Raw genomic sequence first — 22,321 nt, forward strand, 5'->3', positions numbered from 1 at the left:
ATGGGTCGAAGATTTCGATGAGATGATCATCAAGATTAAAAATGGTGATGAAGATAAAGGATATATATTAGAGGTTGATCTTGAATACCCAACTCATCTACACGATTGGCATGATGATTATCCATTAGCTGTTGAGAAGTTGACCATCCACGAAGATAAGTTGAGTCCTCATCAAACTCATATTTTACAACTAATGGGTGAAATTGGTCGTAAAGAGTGGCCACAGAGAAACTCATACCAAACTTGATGGATAAAAAAATATATTATATACTACAAAAACTTGAAATACTATCTGGAAAAAGGATTAATTCTAACCAAAGTTCATCGAGCTATTGAATTTATTGAAACAGCTTGGTTGGAGCCTTATATTATGATGTGTACAAATAAACGTCAACAAGCCAAGAACTCATTCGAAAAAGATTTATATAAATTGATGGTAAACTCTTTATATGGTAAGAGTATAGAAGACAAGAGGAAACATTCAAAAGTTGAGATACCAATGTCAAGGAAAAAAATACAAAAACTAACAAAATTATTATTCATGATTCTTGATGAAAATAAAGCTATTTGTAAGCTAAGAAATAATTCTGTTGTATTGGATAAACCAATCCATTTTGGCTTCACCGTTCTTGAGTACGCAAAGCTCAAAATGTATCAGCTTCATTATGATACGTTCAAATCTTACTATGGAAACAAGATAAAACTAATCTACACTGATACCGATTCATTCATCTACCATATTCAAACAAACAACTTCACTCATGATTTAATCAACTTTAAGGATATTATGGACTTTTGTGATTACCCGAAAAATCATCCTCTTCAGTCAGATTGTCATAAAAAGATGCTTGGTTACCTCAAGGATGAGATGAATGGAAAACCAATACACGAAGTAATAGCCATTAAACCTAAGATGTACTTGATTAAAAGTGATGAAGGTGAAAAAAAGACTGCCAAGGGGGTTCAACGAGTAGTGTTGAAACAACAAATCAAATATAACCATTTCTTTTCATGTTTATATGATTACACTACTTATCGTCATACAATGCATCGACTTCAAAGTAAGGAGCATCAAATCTATGCTGTGTCGACTGAAAAGGTTAGCTTATCACCTTTGGATGATAAACGGTGGGCTATCAACCCAATTGAAACATACGCGTATGGAAATTATAAAATAAATATGGAGACTTTGATTTAAATTTAAAAAACCTTTATTAAAATAATGTAATGTTCTCAGAACTCTTTACAAAAATATATTTTAAAATAAGAAGAAAATATGTTATTAAAATTATTAATAAAATACAAATTATTTCACAAATACTTGAACAATTTGTCATCATTATTACATTCATAAAACTTTTCAAAAAATGATTGATAGTTAGGCGTGAATTTGAGAAATACGATACAATAGTAACCACATCTAACTGAAAGATCACCTTGTAGTTTCTTTATATTATATTTCCAACCAAATTTGGAATTCCTCTCCATGAAAGTGATAATTGATGGTGGTGGGTAACGACCATAAGAATCAAAATAGTAAGCTGGTCCATTGACAGGAAAATAAATTACAACCCAGTGACTACCCGGCTTCCAGCTTTCATCAAGATTTACAATAAATGATCTTGGTTTAGCTATCAATGTTAGTGGTAAATGATCGATAGGAAAAACACCTCCAAAGTAAATATTCTTCTTCATATATTTGTGAATATCCCAATTTGTTAAAGCCATTACCAATCAATAGATACGTTTCTGTATTTATCAATTTCTATCAGATTATCAAATTGAGCAAAAACAATCATATGAATTGGTGAAGGAGTAGCTTCTTTGAATTTGACTTCAATCTTTATATTCCCTCTTTTCAATAGACTAAGGGTTCCAGTTTCACCACCAAGTGAAACATCCGGAGAGAGATCAAAAGCGTATAGACAAAATGTATCTTTAAATTCTTTATATGTTATTGTACACATTGGAACTCCCTCATGTTGATTGATAAATCTATAGAGTCCAATAAACTCTTTCATATACAAGTTACTATCATAATCAGGATTGTAGTTATTAGTAGGAATTAAGTTCCCATTGACAGCACATGATATTGTTTTAATTCCTTGATTTCCAAATTTAAAGGGACCGTCAGAACTGTTTCCATTGATATTATCATCTTTAACGAAACCAATAATCATTCGTCTAGGTAATATCCCATTGTAAACACTTTCAAAACTAATTGATGAATTGGACTTTGGAATAATGAAACTCTTCATATCATTTCGAGTAACAAAGTATTTGGCTGAAGCCTTTTCAAGAGCTTCCTGAAGTCCAACACTAACATTACTAAATAATTTGACTCGTCGAATAACAATAGCCAACTCTTGAATAGTTAATTTATAATTAATAGCTGATTCTCCAACTCCAGGTGTAGTTTTCAGAAGACCAAACTGTTGATTAGCTCTATTCATTTTGACGAGGATGGGGACACCATTGAGTAAAAGATTATCCTGAGTACACATTGGAATATGTAATCTAAAGTAGAAATCAAAGGACTTTTTACGTTCTTTTCTATTATCAGCAGTATCCCAACCTGCTAACATCGATTTTGATGGGAATCCAAAAGTAAATCTTCAATACAAGCTTGGTAAGGATATAGATTGTTTGACCAATGTTTATAGAACCTAGATAAAAATCAATTTGTTCAAAAGTGTTGTGGCAAATCCATCACAAATGTTGACCTTTGATACATCAATTTCAGTGTCAGTAGATGTTTTCAAACTTAATCGAATGTAAACCATTGTTTCTGCCAAGTCTGTAAAATCATCAGAGGCTGGAATAGTAATGTCAATATTTTTTGCATTATCCAATGTCGAACTTGGCCTATATTCAACCTCATAATATGATTCAATAGCAGTTTGGGTGGGAGGAATATGAAAGAGTTCAAGCTCACTTTTTGTAGCGGGAACAGACGAGAAATGAAGATAGTCCATTATGTGAAAATATCTTTTCTTGTTCTCTTTCTCTTTTTCTTTACTTTATATAGACCTTTCCCAGATTGATCAATTTTTTGAGAAATTTTCTCTAAAGCTTCTTTAGCGGCGGTTTTAGCCCCTTGTTTAGCCCTATCTTTAAACGCTTCTTTTGCGTTTCTTTTAGCTAGAATATCTGAACCGACAGCTACACCCGTACTCAACAAATGTTTTCCTAAGAACTTTAAAACGGGTATCCCAAATCGAGCAAATAGAGATCCAATACCATATCCTCTTTGATATGGTGAGCCTCTAAATACATTTATATCCGTTATTCCACCACCTGCTTGAGTTTCATAGTAACTCTTGAAGTTACATTCACCCGGACAATATTTTTTACGATTCATGATTGAAATTCATCATTTTCAGTTGAATGACGCTTTATATAATCGTCTTCGAAAATGTAATGTAACATAAGTTCTTCCCCTAACAAATTTCATTGGGGTTCCCGTCTCGTCAGTCAAAAGTATTGAAATGTTTTTTATGTCTCCATATCGGATTGGAAAATAATATGGATTAGGAAAAACGTGACTAGATATCATTGCGTCATCGCCAGCTCGTAGAGGAATAGCTCGTAAACAATTTGACATTGAGTCACCGACATGATGTTCTCTAACAATATCAGTATACACAAAAAGGAGATTGATAAGTGAAGGATCAGTTGGTGCATAATCTGAAGTGATGGGGATAAACTTTAAAGCTTCAGTTGCGTATTTAACATGATCAAATCCCAAACATCTAAGAAACTGTGGATCATCAAATATCGGTAAAAACTCAATTTCCTCTTCATCAAACATTCCAGAACCTTCTAGGGAGCCTGGTGATATAGTATATCTATTTCTTATCTTTTCTTTTTCAATCTTGATTGGTTTAAATTTTGGAGAAGTTTTGGATGAAACATTGAAAGAATCTGTTGGATCAGCCAAGTAACTTATATTCATGTCTTTTAGCTTTTTATTTAATCTACTGATAATATCTTCTATTTTTTCATTAATCTTATATTCGAAAGGAATCTTTTTCGTTCTAACTAAACCACCAATATCACGTGTTATTGATATGTGGACTATTTTATTTTGGTCATTTTCAATTGATGTTGGATGAAAAATCGATAAGAGCTACTTCCTCACCTTCAAGTCTAATTGGTTTGTGTAAATCATTAGTAAATGAAGATAAAGTATTAGAAGGATAAGTATTCAAACTAGCATTTGATACAAGGTCAATTTGAATTGAGTCATTAAAGGAATCCATTTTTTTTGTATAAATTAATTTATTGATAAAGTCTTTATATTGTTTCAAAGATTAAGAAAGATGGTTTTAATTGAGGAAGGCTCATTGTTAGTGTCAATAGACAGCTTATTATTTGGAACGTTGATTTACTTTTGAACCTCCAGTTGGTTTTTACTTTTTCCAACTTGATAAATGTTAAGACTGCGGCCATCTCATTCTTTGGTATTTTAACGGCTCTTCCATCAATGTATTGTATTCTCAATGATACATGATCCAGAAATTGAGTATTGACCCTTTGTCTAATTGGAATGGGGTAGGAATCCATGTAGAATAGTTATTGAAAATGGCTATGACGTCACCATTATTCTCAGCGTTTGTACAGTCAGTAGTAGCTAAAATTATTCGCTCATTTTCATAATCATCATCATCATCAACACATGGTATGATGATATCACTCAACTCAACTGTCCAATCACCATCAAGTTTGATTGGTCTATTTAAATTGTTTGTAAAGAAACTAGCGTCTCCATCCGAGTCTTCAGAAGAAAGTAGTACCAATTGAAACTTATTTTCTGGATGAAACACCTCTTTTTCTTGGGCGTCCAGGTTTTCTTTTGACTTGATCATCTGTTTTTCTTGTTTTGGGGGGACGACCAGCTTTTCCTCGAGTTGACTCGGTTGGTCTGAGCTTTGGTGGACGGCCAGGTTTTCTTTTAATTTGTTGTTGTTCATTTTTACGTGGTCTACCTGGTTTACGTTTGACATTTGGAGGACGTCCTCTTTTTTTGATTATTTTAATATCAATCTCAGGTTTCTTTATATAATCTACTGCACTTAGTTCATCAGGGTAAAATATTGACGTTATATCATTACCTTCAATATCTTGCAGCTTGTATATATACGTCGTGAGTTTTTACGACTCACTATCCTAAAAATTTCATTTGTCCAATTAGAGTGGTACCTTTCTCAAAATTTTCTTCTTTTTCGCTATTCTAACAAATTCCTTATTAGTAAATTTGTCTTTTACATTTTTCTCATGTTTTTCTCGTTGGTTTAGAATAATTGAGGCTTGATTATCTTCTTTCACATCATTTGGTGATGATTTGATGATACGATGATAACTTTTATTATATCCATCAACAATTTCTTGTAGATTATCTAAATACCTAAAATTACCTTTAAAATACATGAAACGATTCATCCTACTACGTAAAGTTCTGTTGAACCTTTCAACAACTGCGCATTTAACTGCGTCATCTGTGGTTGTGAAAAAGTTTATTTTAAACTCATTCATCAGATTTTTAAATAAAAAGTTTTTAAACTCTTTTCCTTGATCTGTTTGAAGCTTTTGAGGAACTCTTCCTGCTCTGAGAATCTTTCTCATTGCCATTGTAACGGACTGACTACTTTTATCTTTTAATGGTTTAACCCAGGCGTACCGGCTAAATATATCAATAACAACCAAAAGATAACGTACTTGTTCGTTGAATTTAGCGAACCAAGATACATCGAGAAGGTCAGCTTGCCACTGTTCATCGATTTCAATTGTTAGTGTTTTCAATCTCGGAAAGTTTCTTCTAGTTTGTTTAAATAATTGATAAGTTTCAGATGATTTAAGCCAATCATTTACTTGTTTTTGAGTAATTTTATTGTTTAATTTTTTTGCTTCAAGATATAATTGTCTAGGAGAACTAAAACTAGCGGCTTGGCTAGGATTATAATAGATTGAATCTAAAATTTCTTTATTGAGCTCCATCCTTTTCCACTTTGGAATCTTGTTTTTTGTCTTTCTTCAGCTTTATGTAAAAGTTCTTTCAACGCCTCACTTGGAGTCATTGCTTCTCTACCTTTTGGATTAACAACAACAGCTTCTTCACCAATATTTTGTAAGGCGCGAGCGATAGTTTTATAGCCAGAAGGGCCCGATCCGACATCATCACTTTCTAGATACTGCATCACAGTATTAATATTAGACCCTGGAATTGGTTTTTGACTTGAGTTGATAACTCTTCCTCTTGGGGTGTATTTGTCCTTCAATTGTTGAAGAATAGGTGGACGTTTAGGAGTTACACCTATTACAGCTGGATCCCATGAAAAATCTGCTGAGTCAAAGTCCTTGTATTCATCAATTGAATCGCTGGGTGTTATTTGTGTGATTGGTTGTGTGATAAGTGGTGTCATAGATTGTTGGCTATCTAAGTGACGGTTGACTTGATTTTCAATCATTTGAGGTGGTAAAGGTCTGTCCAAAATGTAGGATATTTTATCTCTTGTGGATGACTTGAGCTTGTTGTACTCATCTTCTGGAATAAGTATCATTTTCGTGTAAGCGTTCATATTTTGTTGGCAATAATAGTTCCAAGTAATGTTATAGCAGGTATTAATAAAGCCGGAAGTGCACCTCCGATTTGATTTATTTTCTTTTTTCTTTTATCAAGATTTACTTGTTTTTGGGCTAAATCTCTAAGAGAGCTCTTGTACTTTGTAAGAATGGCCTTTTCAGTTTCTGAAAGGTGTATTGTACCGTTTAAAATGTTTCGACAGATTTCACTGATTGCGTAAATTATACAAGTTGGTGAGTTTAAAATTAAAGATCGTTGTTCGTTTAATGATTTAGCGTTTGCTATCCTTGAAAGTTCAGGTAAACACCTGATGACACCTTCAATTGTCATATTGATTGAATTTATGGAAGTTGATTGACTTTATATTAATGAACTTTGATATATAATATTGTCAATTATGAATACTCCATTATTGAACCACCATCTATAGATTGGTTGAGGAGTCAATTCGTGGTTAAATTCTGAGAAAATGTGGTCCAACTTGTATAAATATTCACCTTTAGTTATTAGATTTATTGTTTCTTCATCAAAAGTCAAGATTTGACCATCAAAATCCACAATCAGTTTTTGTTTTTCGTCGACAACAATAATGGCTGCTTTTCCAGTTGGTGTGGAAAATGGAGCTAAAGAACTGGGTTCTTTTTTATATTGAATGAAGTAGTCTCTCAAGGCTAAAAAGTCGATCGGGTGAACTTTAATACTTCCACCAGGATGATTTTGGCTTTTTGTTATCAATCGTATTTCAATTTTTATATACCACCTATCTTCTTCTGTTGAAGTGGCTGTATTGACAAATATTGAAAATTCATCACCATTAGAGGTTGTAAATTTCTCAACAGGTATATTTGTAGTCCCCAAATCTTTACGGTCCGTAATTTTATCATTCCATATAGTAACATTCTCTTTATGAACACCTCTGAAAGGGTGGTTACACTTTCGTAAGGCTTTCATGAATTTATCATCAATGTCTCTGCTCATGACAACGGATTGTAGATCAGCCGTCCAAATATAATTGATATTTTTGTGTGAGAATGATAATACACCATTTCTACGAAATTGATGTTCGATGTCGTCTCCAATCTTTTCTTGATAATGATCTAGAAGAAACGTTCGGACTTTATTGAACACTTTGAATGGGATTTTTTGCGAAACTTTTGAATTGTGAGGTGAATGGGTTTCAGTCGAATAAGTTTCTATCACGACTTGGAAGTTCCATTTCTCTCCTGCTTTGATTTTACCAACAAGATGAATTTTATATTCAATTTTATTCAATATTTTCGAATAGTTTGAAAGATAGACTTCCATCTTGGTGATTTATTGTAATGTTGTTAAGCTTGATGACTTTATATAAGGTAAACATCAATAGGTGAGGACCAAATATTTGATAACAATCTCAACTGTTCAATTGTATCAGGTTTACAATCAATAAACAAGTATGAGTAGGGCTTTTCTGTCACTTTTTCAAACACTTGAACAAATGATTTGACTTTGTTGGGAAACATCTGACGGGCTAGATGTTGAATAACTGTTTTATCACGTGGGTTCTTAAACATGACTATATAATGAGCGTTCAAGGTTATAGTTCTCATCTCTTTGCCTTTATTGAAAAAGTTTTGGACAAGAAGAATAACTGATATGTTTTGATGATGAGATCCTTTGGTGAAAAGTTGACTGATTAATTGACTTTTCGATGATTCGTCCATTAAATCGTCTATTATCACCCAAATTGGATTATTATCGGGGTTGAGGTTTTCTAAAAGGTTATCTTGTAAGCCTTTAATGAACGTTACCCCAATTATACTAGCGAATGAGGGCTGATATTCTCCATATAAGTAATAAATATGTTGTGGTGATGGATGAGATGCAAATAAAGCGTTTTTGATAAGTTGTTGTACCCAAAATGTTTTACCACAACCAGTTGGTCCACTGACCACCATGGTAAAAGGGTGTTTTAAATAAACAGAATACATTATATGTTAATGATTCAAACATCCAATCCTTTATATAATAGAAAATGATGGGATAAATATATATAATGAATTTAAACTTTTGACATGGGTTTGTGACCTTTAACTAAATAGACAGAGAAAAAGAAAGAGAAAAAGAAAGAGAAAAAAGAAAGGAAAAAGAAAGAGGTAAAAGTGGTAGAAATTCTCGTTTAAAAGAAAGAGAAAGAAAAAGGAAAAGGGGCCAGAGAAGACTTTTTATAACTACTTTTAAACTCTTGAGAAAATAATATCATAAATTATTGGATAATGATTTAAATTGTTGTTGTTATCATGTGGATGTAGAATCAATTGTAATTGTTGTTGGAACATTTTCCCTAGTTTTTTACAATTAGATATATTATTACAATTGTAATATGAACAATTTAATGCATCTCTCTTGCAATTTAATCTTCTTCCGTAATCCATTAGTTTAAGAATAACAATCTAACCCATTCCAAGGACAATTAAAGTAATCACTTAAATCATGGTCATGAATTAGCTCTCAATCAATGAATTTAAAGTGACTTTCATTGCATTGGAAAATTACAGTTAATTTACCCTTGTCATTAGAGTGTAATTTTTATTATGCTTGCCTTAGGCGATCCAAGCACAAGAAAAATACCCCATAACAATCAAGAGAAATTAAATTGAGAGAGAGAGAAAGACATTTAGAATTTAAAGAAAACAAAATTAAGGAAGAGAAAAGGAGGAGGGAGAAATCGAAAAATCGACCCAAAACTTAGATGATGTTAATTGTGAAATTTCATTGATAATCTTTGTTTGATTGTGAGCGTTTAACTTGTGATGATTTTGTGTCAATTTTGTTTCAAATTGGTGAAAATATAACTCGATCAAGTGAACCATGTATTCAAATAATTATCTTTTCCTTTGGTTAATCCTTTGTCTCAATTGTAAAATAATTAGTTGTTTCTTTGTCACCAGTGAGTATAACCATCATCATCTTACTAATTGCAAGGAATTAATTTTACAACAATTTCTTTTCTTTTCTGCCAATGTGTCACTTTTTCTGTGTCACCTTTTGTCCAGATGATACCAAATGTCCAGAGCTTCTTAATCAGATTGATCTGACGGTTAAGGATATTCTTCACATGAGAGACAGTCCACTTTTTCCGGTCAACGAAACGACCAGAGATTTATACTGCAGGTAAGACGAGGAAGATGAATGCTTGGAAAATTTACTAAATTGTTTAATCTCTTCGACGATTGGTCCCTAATAGGCCTTATAAAACATTGATACCGACGATAGTTAAAGTAGCTCCTTGTTTACCACCATTTTTAACACAAGTGATTCTCATTTTTGGTTATGGCCAACGAAGGGTTTTGAAAGCGGCTTGTGGAACCAAAGATCCAGGTAATTGTTGTCTATTTCTTTTTGATTAGATTCAGTTGTTGGGATTATCTTTTCTTTTTGTTTTCATAGAAATTTTCAAGTACTACCAGTGTATCGATGAAGATTATGCACAAAAATTGCGAACCAATGAAGCCATTTACTTAAACTCCTTGTCTATGATCAAAGAAAACGCCACCGAAGCTCAAATGATTCCCGCTCTTTGCTGTGCCACAAGGAAGGTTCTTGAAGATTCTAAATCTTTAGAATCACCCAAATGTCCAAGTAACAGTACACTAGATATTTCGGGTTACATGCACGATAGATTAACCGAGGGATTAGACGATTTTCTTACACTTGTTTGTAGTACATTTCCTGATTTTGTCACTTGTAGACGAAAATCACCAAAAGCGGTTAGATTTTTGTTGAAAATGAATCACAGAATGTAGATTTCACCAACAAAACATTGGTTCAAACCTTCCTCTCAATAATGAACAAACTAACCTCATAAAAACATAATCAAAATCACAACAACAACAACAAAAAACAAATAACTTATTCAAAAAAACATCAAAACGATCAACTCATCAAACTAATAAAAGGATTAACAAAATATTCCAACTAAATCAACACATAAATGGATTGATTTTCCTTCTCATGGGTCACTGGAACTTCATCTCACAATTAATCACCTTAAAACTTTAAATCTTTTACATTTTAATTTCTATTTATTAAAGAAAAATGCAAGAGAAAAACATTCGAAAGCAAATTAAATTGTTAATCAATTTTTTCAAAAAGAGAAAATTAGAATTCGATGTATCGATGATAACCGATACTATCGATTTCTCTTCAGAGATCATAACAAACCTATAAGAAGAAAAGGAAGTTACAAAGAGAGAGAAAGAGAAAGAGAAAAAGTTAATTTTTCTAATTAAGTAAATTGTCGGTTTTTTATTCTTTGTTTTATTTATTTGTTCAAAGTGATCAATATCTTGGTTTTTAATCTTGATTGTGTTCGTGTGAAAGTTTGATTTGGTTCTTTTTTTATTCTTTCGTTGGATCAAAAGAAAACAAAAGTAACATGATTCCTCAGAGTGATTCTGGTGATTTACCCATTGAAGAGGGTGAAGAGGTTGAAGCTGAGGAAGTTGTTGCCAAACTGATTTGGCCCTCACAAGATGTTCAACAATTGTTGGAAAATATTCAGGCCAATATGCCTAAAAATGATACTGCTAAATATTCAACGACGGCTAAGAAACTTAATTGGGAAGATATTAAGTTTGGTGAATATACTGCCGATGATTGTAAAACTCAATGGGATTTGGTTTCAACCAGGATCAGAAGATATCGGACTTTGGGTGAAGTTGTTGGCGATGCAAGAGATTGGGCCAAGAATCCTTATAATAATGCTTCACTTAATAAGAAAACTCGTCACCCTGGATTACCTAAGAAACCATTATCTCCCTTTTTACGATATTTTATGGAGAAAAGGGCTCGTTTCGCAAAGAAAAATCCAGATTCAACATCTGTCGTTGAAATGGCTAAAGCTCTGGCTGCTTCTTACCGAGAATTATCTGAGAAAAAGAAGGCTAAATACAAGCAAGCCTTTGATCAAGAAAACGATGAATATAAGCATAAAATGGAAGAGTTTAAAAGACTACACCCTGAGATCGATTTAAGTAATCATTTTCCGAAGCAAAGTTATCCTGGACCCGTTCGGCCCAAGACACCATTCCAAATATTTTTACAGAAAAAAACAAAAGATCGAATTGATTCAAAGGAGCCTGAGGATGTTGATTTTTCTAAAAAAGATAATTTAGAACAGCTGAGAAAAGTTTGGCATGATCTGACTGATAAGAAACGTTTGAAATGGATTAAAAAATCTATTGCCGATGAAAAAAGGTACCTCGAAGAATTGGAGAGCTACAAAAAAAATCACCCTGACTTCGAGCCACCAGTTATCAAGGTTCTAAATAAGGCGGAAAAGGACTTAAAACAACGTTATGATGGAAAACCCGAGAAACCTCCTTGTTCAGGTTATGCTCTTTACTCTAAGATTATGTTGAAAAACAAGACGGACGTTGCTGCGAGGGATAAAATGGCCGCCATTGCACTGGAATGGAAAGAGTTACCGGTTGAAGAAAAGAATCGGTATAATCAAGAGGTTACAAAGAAACAAAAAGAATACGTTGAAAAGATGGAAGCTTATCTTGCATCTTTACCGGACGATGAGAGAGAACAATTTATTGCAGAAGAAAAATACAAATCTCCAAGTGAAAAATTAAAGAGTAAAAGTAGTTCATCAAATCATAATCTTACTGTTGAAGATTTAGCAAAAGATGCGAACAATTCAACAGCCGCTCAGTGTTATTTCCAAGCAGAAAGAGTTGTTGCCTTACAGGCAAGAAGTCATAATAAAAGTCAAACAGAGCTGATTGGTCAAATTAACAAGGAATGGGCTGAAATGTCATTGGACAAGAAAGAGAAATATTATCGCATGGTCGAAAATCTAACTAATGCTGCTTCTGCTTCTTCTTCTTCAGCAATTAAAAAAGCTCCAGTTAAGAAAGGTAAATCAGATGATCGTTTGGAAGGTCTCAGTAGTGTCGAAATTGATATGGTTAGAATCTTAGAGAAACGACAACCCAAAATCCCACCTAAAAATCCATATTCGATATTTTTGACTGAAAAGTTGGCCCAATTGAGCAATTTCGAACCTAAGAAACGCATGGCTGAAGTCTCACGTCTCTGGAAATCTGTGTTGACTGAAAAAGAGAAACTAACTTACGAATCAAAGGTTAAAGAAGCGCAAGAACATTATGAAAAAGAGTTGCAAACCTTTATCAAGGTAAGTTTCCTCTCTATTTAATTCATTAATCGTGATCTCTCTATAATTTAATTTTCTATTCTTTTCTTTCAAATTTTTCAGGGACTGAATGCTAAAGAACTTGCTCTTTATGAAAAGTATATCAAGAAACCTGAAGCAAGTGCAAGTAGTCAGCGGAAGAGAAGTAGACCCAATAAAGTCGCTGCCGTTCAAGAAGAAAAGGTTGATTCTGACGAAGAAGAGGACAAAGAGGAAGAAGAAGAGGAGGAAGAAGAGGAGGAGGAGGAAGAAGAAGAAGAAGAAGAAGAGGAAGAAGAAGAAGAGGAGGAAGATGAAGACGAAGAAGAAGACGAGAATGAGTCTGAAGACTCTGAGGACAGTTCTGATAATGAGAACAGAGAACCAGCAACAAAAAAATCTCGAATCTAAAAAGGAAAGATGAAAAACTCTGATATCGACGAAATGATTAGTGAAACAAAAGTAAAGCTCATAAACGAAAATTGGACCAGCTGAGTTTTGTTTACTTCTTTACTCTCTCGACATGTTAATCTTATATTCATCATCTTTATTTTTACAAAGAACAACAACAAACAAACATCGCCACTATCCTTCTACTCACCATTCTTCAATTTAAAATTACACAATCAATCACAAAACACGTCGCGGAGAACTCACATAATCAATAATTAATCAATTCATTAATTTTCTCAAATTTATTCCCACCTTTCTTATCCTTCTTTAACTAATATCTCTTAATTGGAGTCTGATTGAATATCAATATATTTAGCATGTCAAAAGAAGACAAAGTTATTTGAATGCTGTGTTTTTTGATCATTATTTAAAATTTATTAAATGAAATTATTTGAAATTGAATCTTTTTTTTTGTTTCGAGTAATGAACAAAAAAAATCACAATCAAAAGCAGAGAATTAAAAAAATATTAGTTTACAAGGTTCGCCGGAAAATTCCGGGTCTCCAGTTGATCGGGAAAGTTTCTTCGGTCGCTTCTTCGTCCACTTTGTACATTTTGATGGTTTTATCACATTCGCCGGTAATGAATCGAGAGCCGCTCTTGTCAAAGGTACATGCGAACAGGGCATTGTCCGATTCCATGGAACCAGGTTGAGGAATTGATTTAATCTTCTGGAAATTATAACCAGTCTTCCAATCCCAGAAGAAAAGGGAACCATCATTACCTCCCGAAACTAGAACATCATCTTCATTTACTGCTAAACAATTAACACTATTGTGTCCACTTAAATTTTGGCTAAATTGTCCTTCAGGGCAAAGCCATTGTTTAATATTATCGGGAGCACCAGAGACAAACATGTTATATGTTGGATGAAATTGAAGAGCACGAACACTTTTCTTATGGTGAGTTAAAGTGACCATTGTTTTACCGGCAACAATGTCCCATAATCTGATTGTACTATCATGAGATCCTGTGATTACCTGAGGATCAGCTGTTTGAGATTGAATTGAAGCAATTGTATCATCATGGCCACTTAATGAATGAATTTGAGCTTTAGTCCTCATATCCCAGAGACGGCCAACTTTATCTCGACCTCCAGTTACCAGAATATCAATATCAGGATGTAAAGCAATTGCATAAACGGCACTTAAATGTCCATGATAATGTCGGATTACTTTATTATATTCGAGATCCCAACATTTAACCATTTTATCCTCACCACATGAGAAAAGGTAAGGTTGTCGTGAACTGATGGCCAACCCGCGAACTGGTGAAATATGACCGGTAAGTGTTAACTTAAGTGTTCCTTTGGCTAAATCCCAAATTTTGATCAATCTATCAGTTGAACCAGAAGCAAACCATTCATTTGCCGGATCAATTGCTAAACACCTAACCCATCCCGTGTGACCACTAATAACCCGAGCTAATTTCCATGGTGCATGCCATTGAGGTTTCGGCATAACCGGTGCCTTACGAGGGATAATAACACCACCAGAAGATAAGACAACCGATTTTTGATTATTCTGATCCATGATCGGTGATTCATTTTGTTTACTATGAAGAACCAGTGATTCTAAAAAAAATAAGAGGGAAAGAAAGCAAATACAAAGAACCAATTAGACGATGAAAAGAAAACAAAATTAACAACCAAACAATTAACTTACGAGAATGTGATGAATTGATAATTGAAGATTTAGAAGGTGAAGAGAAATCTTTTAATTTGTTTGGAGTCTTTAAATCAACCAAATCAATGATGGGTCCATATTGGTCAACCGCTCTGATAGATTTACTTATTTTATCAGCTTGAGGATCTTCAGCTGGAACACAACCCTGATCATTGACGAAAAGATCATGACTTCTTTTAATAGATCGAAAAATTAATCTCTGAGGAACCATAATTAAGAAGGAAAAACACAATTAACAGAAAAAAACAAATTCTATTCTCAAATTGTCAATTCTAATTCCTCGTTTTTCTCACTCTTTCTTTCTCAAAGAAAGAGATCATATGTTTCAAGCGGAATTTTCAATTCTCTTATTTTTATTGTGATTCCATTTGAAGAACAAACAATTTGAACAATTAATCAATTGGAAGAACAAATTGTTTCTATTTAAATTACTGTTTTCACCGATTAATTTTTATTGGAAATCTATTAAACAGAGTTACAGTTTCACTTGAATTGGTCTAATCCATTGTAATGAATAAAAGGTAAGTTGGGTTAACATTTATAATTTGATTTTCCATTTATGTTTCTTGTTTCTTGTTGTTTCTTTCCTATTGATTATTAACACTCTTTAATTGTTATACTGGATGGAGAATATTAATTCACCATGTTAATTACAATTTAGGCTTTTCTCTTTCTCTTTCTCTTGTTTTCTAATTTCAAGGTTAATCAATGATTAACAATAATTGACTTGTATTGAGAGACAAACATACCAATCATTTAGTATTATTATTATTACTCATTCACCACCACCAAGGAAATCTGGTTAAACAAAATTCCCTAATCCGTGAAATTTGTCAACCATCAACAATCAACAATTACTATCCTTAATTGTGATAATTTCTTTCCAATCACCATGATTTAAATGTAAATCAGTCTACACAATTTAAATGGTAACCCAACTGTTGGAACATCAATATAATAGTGAAAGAGGATTTCTCTTTGTTTGTTCATGTTGATTGTTAATCAACAAAAACAACAACCGAATCAATGTTGAATAATCATCTTAGGCCTTAATTATCCAATTCTCTTAACTTGTTTTTCCTTTGTGTTCATTTGATTTTCTTTCTTTTCTCATTTTTCTCTTCTCTTAAATCTCTTTTCTTTTCTTCTCTCCTTCCATGTTGTTCCTGTTTCTTTTCCAACGCCTTGGAATCTTGTCTCTTACAGAATAGAATAGAATAATTTTTATTATTCTAAATCGAATTGAATCAAAAATTCTCTGCTCATCTATTCTTGATTCACAAAATATTCGCCATCAATTTCAATTCTTTATTTGACCCGCTGAAAAAAAAGGTAAGTTCTTGTTTATGAACAAGTTGTTAATCAACTTTCCTTGTTATCCACTTGAGTGACAACATTATCCAATTTGAGAACGTTTCTTGTTTATTGTGTGTCATCATCATCTTCATCTTCATCATCAATATTATCATCAATTGTGTCCCTTTCATCAGTTAATTTACCTCAATTCTACCATAACAATTAACAGTGATTCCTTGTGTATATTTTTGCCAAGGATTTATAATCTTTGGATACTGGGAAAGAAGCTAATTGTTTTGTTTTTGTATTTTCTTTTTTTTTCTATTTTGTATCCAAATTACTATTCTTTCTTTAGCTTTTTATCCACATCATCTTAAAACATGAGCTTCATCTCTTCAGGTTGGCAATGGATTAAACGTCATAAAGGTAAATTAATGGTCGCCTCTGGGGTTGTAGGTGGTTTTGTTGTTCTCAATCGTTATTTGTCTGCTGTTGAACGTAATTGGGAAAATTCATCGGTTAAAGATTTTGTTTCCGAGGTTCGGAAAAAGGAGATGCACTTTGACAATACAATTCAAACCTGTAACACTACGGTCATCAATTTAACACCTCGGGCTCTCTCTGTTTTGGATAATCTACTTAATTGTGAAACACTTTTGGATAAATTAAAGTCAAGTGCATCATCGGAGGAGAAATTATTACTTTGGGAGGAATTGAAGATTCGTATCATCACTCGGATAACCTCGGAAATTTACTCTCTCTCCCTGTTTGTTTGTTTCTCTCGTATTCAATTAAGCCTGATTGCCGGTTATCTTTATGTTGATTGTTGTAAAAATGGTACAACTCCAGGAATAATTAACAAAAATATTCAAATGTATTATTTATCTCTATTGGAAACCTTTTTCACCCAAGGAATACAGAAATTAATTCAACCCATCCAGGAATCAGTTATCCAAGCAGTTGGATCAATTAGTTTAAAGGAAAGGATTGAATTAACCAATTTGAAAGAAATGTTTGACAAGGTTGGTTGATTGACCGATTATTTTAAATTTCAATGGATTTCACATGAAACATGACGATCATGAGGAAATTATTTCATCAAAAAGTAGACGAATTTAAAAAAAAGAAGATGGATAAAAGCTATTGAAGAAATCACAAAATGCTAAATTGTAGATGAAAAAAAATACTTGTTTTCTTATTGAGAATCTCCATTCAATTCAATGTACTCAAGCAACTTGTCAGGTCACATTGAGAAGATGAAGAGATAACCTCAAAGTATACCTGAGATTACCTGATAATACATATGTCAACCGCTATGGTTAATCATTAAGGTATCAAGAATTGTTTTGTGTTGATAGACAAACAATAGATTTGATTGTTTCATCCTGTGTTTGCTTTCACATGTAAATGATTTATTTCCAATCTAAGTTGTAAAAAAAAGGAAATCACTTCTTCCTACAGAAATTGATGTTTACCTGTCAATTTCCTTATTTTATTCATTGATATTATTTCTCACCTTTTCTTTTTTGTTTCTTTCAGATAAAAGCAAACATGAATTTCTTCATGAATTCCCCTGATTTTAAAATTAGCCAATATTTGGTTACCACCAGTAATCATGCACGATTGAATGATCCACCGGCAACATCCACTCCCAATGGTCAAACCTCACCAACACCAGAAGCATCCTCATCCTCTGCCTCATCAACCTCATCCAATTCAACTTTCTCCTCGTCTTCCACCATTCCAATTCATAATTTATCCGCTAAAGACATGGCAATCATTCAAAATATGCTCATCGAAACTGAAGATCTTCTTGAAAGTGAAGATTTTAAGAAAGTAATCAATTCAACAATCGATGTAGGCTATTCAATCATGATGGATCTATTGGTTGGTTGTTTTCTTCGTATCGATTCTGATCCTGGAATTGAAACCAACAATGGTTTCAAGAATCCACACACTCAAAGTGTTCCCTTTGCTAAACTTTTACCACCTCTGAATAATACCCTTAAAGAGAGAGGTAAATCATCCGATGAAGCACTTTCCCTGGTTCGACATCTTCTTTGTACCGATGTGATCAATTGTTTCTCTGCCAATGTCTATGAATCTTTCAGTGGGGACAGTGTACAGAAAAGTTAATTATACACTTTCAATTTCATCGCCGTTATCACATCACAAATTTTGGTCACTCTCCCTGTACCTCAATATCAATCGCAATGTCACATATTCTGTTTCCTTATCCTTTATTTTTATCATGCTCATCACCATCAGCTGATTCCGGCAATCGTATTGATGGTTTCCACAACAAACAATCAGAATCTTCAACTAAGCTAATTATTTTCTCAACTCTTGTTACCAATTTTGTTTTTTTCTCTTCTTCTAAAAACTAACAATTTATATACTTATTGGATTCTCTTCTCATCATTACCCACAACAATCAGTTCTCAATCTACAGAATCAATCAAAACCTAATCGATTCACTTTCTAACTTTACCTTCAGTTTAATGATCAAAAATTATCTATGAATCTGCTTAATTGTTCATTAACAATGCACCAAGTGATCACCTTACCTGATTTCGCTGTTAAATTGTTGTTTTGGGTTCTTTTTATTATTTAATCCAGCGGACATTTTATATAAAATGATTTAATTTAATTTCACACAAAACAGACTGATTGTCATTAAATGGTCACATTGTGATATTGGTCGTTAATTGAACAAAATTAATTCAATTGAGGAAATGAGTGGAACAAATTTTTTTCAATTTCATTTTTCACTGTCAAATTAACAACAATTTAAAATTTTCGTTAATTTTAACAATCTACTTAGGGTATTTTCCCGTTTGGTGAAAAATTAAGACTATTTTACAATTAACTGTTGTAAGATAATTAACTTTAATCTTATCTCATGGATATTCATACGGGAACAATTAAGTTACTTTTATTTTCGTGACTCTTGATTGTGATTTTAATTAACTGGCATGTTACATGTAATATTAAGACTTAACAATTACCGGTTTAAGGTTATAATATTTAACTAATTCAATAGATGGCGATTCGAGTTTCAGTTTAATTGTTACAATTAAATTGCACAAAAAATTCAGAAGCTTAAATTGATTTAATTAGATTAACTTGTTATCATCATTAAATCTTGAACGTTTTGTTTTGACTTCATCACCCACTCATCTTAATTGTGGTCAAAATTTGAATCCATCATCAACTGTTTCCTCACAAATCAAATAATCACGATTTATTAATTGTTAACAATCAAGGAAATAAAGATGAAGGAAGCGATAAACAATCAATCAATCAAATTGATTTGACATTAAACACAAAATTTTGAGGGAAAAAAATTCAATTTTAAATCAATCTAAACATCAACATCTATTATTAAATTTTCATCAACTAATTAGTTGATTAACATCTCTTAATCAATTGGTTAATCAATTAAAAAGCGGATGTAAATAACAACCAAACAATCAGATTGATTTCTTATTGAATCGGTTAATTGTTCAGGTAAATTGTTACAATACCCTTGAATTGGAAAAAGTTACCACAAGGATTAGAAACAATTAAGCCACAAGTTTAACTAATCTCTAAATTATCCTAATTGTAACCTCGTTTACTTAATCATTTATCAATCTAATTCTCAACCTCCACTCCCTTTAATCAGCATAATATTAATCATCTAGTAAGAATTGATTGTTAACCCGAACAGACATCAACTTATTGAACAATTAATAGTTGAAAAGATTCGCAATTCCCATAACAATTAAAATTAATTTGGTTGTTCAATGACAAATTGGAAAGTTTCATCCTAATCATTATCTTGATCCCTTTTAATTATTCTGGGAATTAGTTAACTAACAACAATTAATAATATTAATCGAGGCCTAAGTTAAGTTTCAACGAGCAGAAAAAAACAAAATTATTGTGACTTCGGGTTGGGCTTTAATTGTTTTCTTACTTTGGTTGTTAATTTGATTGTTGTTTGATCTGATTAAACTTGTGTTACTGTGAACTGAATTAAAAAGTAAACTGTTAACATGGTAAAGGGTTAATTGTTTGGAATTGCGAAAAAGTAAAAAATCAAATTAAATGAACAAAACAAAAAAGGGTTAACTCTTTAAATGAATTTAGGTGAAGATCAATAATCTAATTGTAACATGATTATTTGGCCGCTCAAAGGGATTTAACTATTACACAGGTAACACATTAAATTGTTTTGATTAACTAAATTGTATCATCATCATCACCATCAGGCTGAGCAATTTAATTCATCATCATAATTAAAATTACCATCATCATTTGATTATTAAAAAGAAAAACAAAATTGTGAAAAAAAAACAACAAAACATAAACAGCTCAAAGTGATTATTAATTGTAACGATTAATTGTCCGTTCTCAGTGATTTAACTAATCATTAACAATTATCTTAATCGTCATTTAGTTGGATCTCAATTGATTTGAGAGCAAAGTTTAATTGTTGTTTGGGAATTTTAAAACCTCGTTAATATTAAGATTGAAATGATTATATTACAATAAGTGAATACAATTAACAAGAATTTCATTTTAATTTTAATAACAATTTAAATCGGAGAAAAAGGTTGATTTAATTGTTCAACGTTTTCTCTCAATGGGTTATCATTATCAAGGAACATGATTAGTTGATTAACTAAAGGGCAACTAATCATTTTGAAAGGATAAACTATTAACTCTCACCAAAGGGAATCATTAGCAAAATTGAAACCAGAATTAACCTAAATTAATTAATTAATGATTACAATCAAGTAAATCATCATCATCATCATCATCTCCTTATACAATATAATCATAATGTACTGATTAGTATCATTCAATTTTTAATTTTTCTGTCTTCTAACTAATTTAGTTTACCTCAAGTCTTAATCTTTAACATTCATCAAAATCATTTAATCCAGTTAATCAACTCAATGAACAATTTCATGTAATCATAATGTTCAAAGTGAATAAGAAATTTTTTTTAATTCACTTCATCTCTTGTCCAACAATTAACCAAATAGCGATAACAATTTAAAACTTGCTTACCAACAATTGATACACAGTTAAGATTCATAATTAATATTAGATTAATTTAACTATCACCTTTAACCTTGATCATTAAGTTAATCATTTTGAATAAAGATCCGTGATTTAATTTACCTTTTTTTTTCATGAAATTTTATAGTTAATTTAGTTTAACAATTTAACTGGAATCATCAACCAATTGATGATGTTAATCAACATCCTCATTGATTATTATTCAATAATTATCCCTCAATAATGTGTATCAATCCAGTTTGTGTTGATAATCAATTTAATAAATTGTTTATGTTACCATTTTAATCACAATTTAAATATTAATAAAGTCCCACACCTAAATTGTATTACAATTGATTTGCAAGTTATGCTAATCAATTGATTGTTGCTGTTGATTAATATTATTTTCAAGATTATTAATATGTTTAAATTATTGATCCTCACTCTCATTGCCTCATCTTTAATTGTTAATGATGATTAAAGATGATCCTCTTAATTATGATTAAAACTTGGGTGTGGATTTTAAAAAGCATTCACATAATATTGTATTGATGAACAGCTCAACCAGGATCAGGAAAATTAATCACAATTAAAAATTAAAGTTACGCTTATCCAGAACAATTTAAATCCCTCTTTGACTAAATTAAATTGTTACAATTTGTTAATTGTGATCAAACAAATTGATACATAAAATCAGTTTAACCAAACCAACAATTATTATTAGTAATACAATCTAAATATTTATATTTTATTACAATTAATCTTAAAGGTTAATCAATCAGTTGATTGTGATCATCATTCATAATTAACACTTTGTTATGTTGCTGGATTCATTACAATTAAGATTAAATTGTCAATTGTATTGATTAACCTTTAGATTTAACATTTGAAAACTTAATTTAATTTGATTTTTGATGATAAAATTGTGATTTTTGTTATTATATTGATACTACAATTAGACTTGATTGTTAACCTTTATTTTACATTTGATTTGATTTCTTTAGCAATTATTTAAACAACTTCGTGTTTTAATTAACCTTTGATAACCATTGATTAGCTTTCTCATCATCA

The 22,321-nt window shown here is 31.8% G+C and overlaps 3 protein-coding genes and 1 pseudogene across 4 annotated transcripts; 3 read left to right on the forward strand and 1 right to left on the reverse strand.

Moving 5' to 3' along the window:
• Window positions 1-9,363: 9,363 nt before the first annotated feature.
• On the forward strand, window positions 9,364-10,674 carry LOC128390423 (uncharacterized; annotated as a pseudogene).
• Window positions 10,675-10,805: 131 nt separating this feature from the next.
• LOC128390419 (nucleolar transcription factor 1-like) lies at window positions 10,806-13,619 on the forward strand. Its single transcript, XM_053350134.1, has 2 exons — window positions 10,806-12,767; window positions 12,849-13,619. The coding sequence occupies exons 1-2, from the start codon at window positions 11,001-11,003 to the stop codon at window positions 13,173-13,175; spliced, it is 2,094 nt and encodes a 697-aa protein (XP_053206109.1). The 5' UTR covers window positions 10,806-11,000; the 3' UTR covers window positions 13,176-13,619.
• LOC128390420 (pleiotropic regulator 1-like) lies at window positions 13,570-15,280 on the reverse strand. Its single transcript, XM_053350135.1, has 2 exons — window positions 14,882-15,280; window positions 13,570-14,790 (listed from the first exon to the last, which is right to left on the reverse strand). The coding sequence occupies exons 1-2, from the start codon at window positions 15,111-15,113 to the stop codon at window positions 13,691-13,693; spliced, it is 1,332 nt and encodes a 443-aa protein (XP_053206110.1). The 5' UTR covers window positions 15,114-15,280; the 3' UTR covers window positions 13,570-13,690.
• Window positions 15,281-15,282: 2 nt separating this feature from the next.
• On the forward strand, window positions 15,283-18,848 carry LOC128390421 (peroxisomal biogenesis factor 3-like). Of its 2 annotated transcripts, none has more exons than XM_053350136.1 (4): window positions 15,283-15,423; window positions 16,109-16,234; window positions 16,554-17,220; window positions 17,738-18,848. In XM_053350136.1, exons 3-4 carry the CDS (start codon window positions 16,579-16,581, stop codon window positions 18,332-18,334), a joined length of 1,239 nt encoding a protein of 412 aa, XP_053206111.1. In that variant the 5' UTR covers window positions 15,283-15,423; window positions 16,109-16,234; window positions 16,554-16,578; the 3' UTR covers window positions 18,335-18,848. The 2 variants fall into 2 exon arrangements, with proteins under 2 accessions (XP_053206111.1, XP_053206112.1); XM_053350137.1 differs by lacking the exon at window positions 15,283-15,423 and adding an exon at window positions 15,523-15,831.
• The last annotated feature ends 3,473 nt before the right edge of the window (window positions 18,849-22,321 follow it).

This window comes from Panonychus citri, unplaced genomic scaffold (genome assembly GCF_014898815.1).
Source record: "Panonychus citri isolate SS breed McGregor unplaced genomic scaffold, ASM1489881v1 Contig00119, whole genome shotgun sequence".
NCBI classification, from domain to species: Eukaryota; Metazoa; Arthropoda; class Arachnida; order Trombidiformes; family Tetranychidae; genus Panonychus; species Panonychus citri.

Coding starts and splice junctions, on each gene's coding strand:
- LOC128390421 (XM_053350136.1), top strand. CDS start 16,579: ATGAGCTTCATCTCTTCAGGTTGGCAATGGATTAAACGTCATAAAGGT. Junction 17,221..17,737: donor TGAAAGAAATGTTTGACAAG/GTTGGTTGATTG, acceptor TGTTTCTTTCAG/ATAAAAGCAAACATGAATTT.
- LOC128390419 (XM_053350134.1), top strand. CDS start 11,001: ATGATTCCTCAGAGTGATTCTGGTGATTTACCCATTGAAGAGGGTGAA. Junction 12,768..12,848: donor AGTTGCAAACCTTTATCAAG/GTAAGTTTCCTC, acceptor CAAATTTTTCAG/GGACTGAATGCTAAAGAACT.
- LOC128390420 (XM_053350135.1), bottom strand. CDS start 15,113: ATGGTTCCTCAGAGATTAATTTTTCGATCTATTAAAAGAAGTCATGAT. Junction 14,791..14,881: donor TATCAATTCATCACATTCTC/GTAAGTTAATTG, acceptor TATTTTTTTTAG/AATCACTGGTTCTTCATAGT.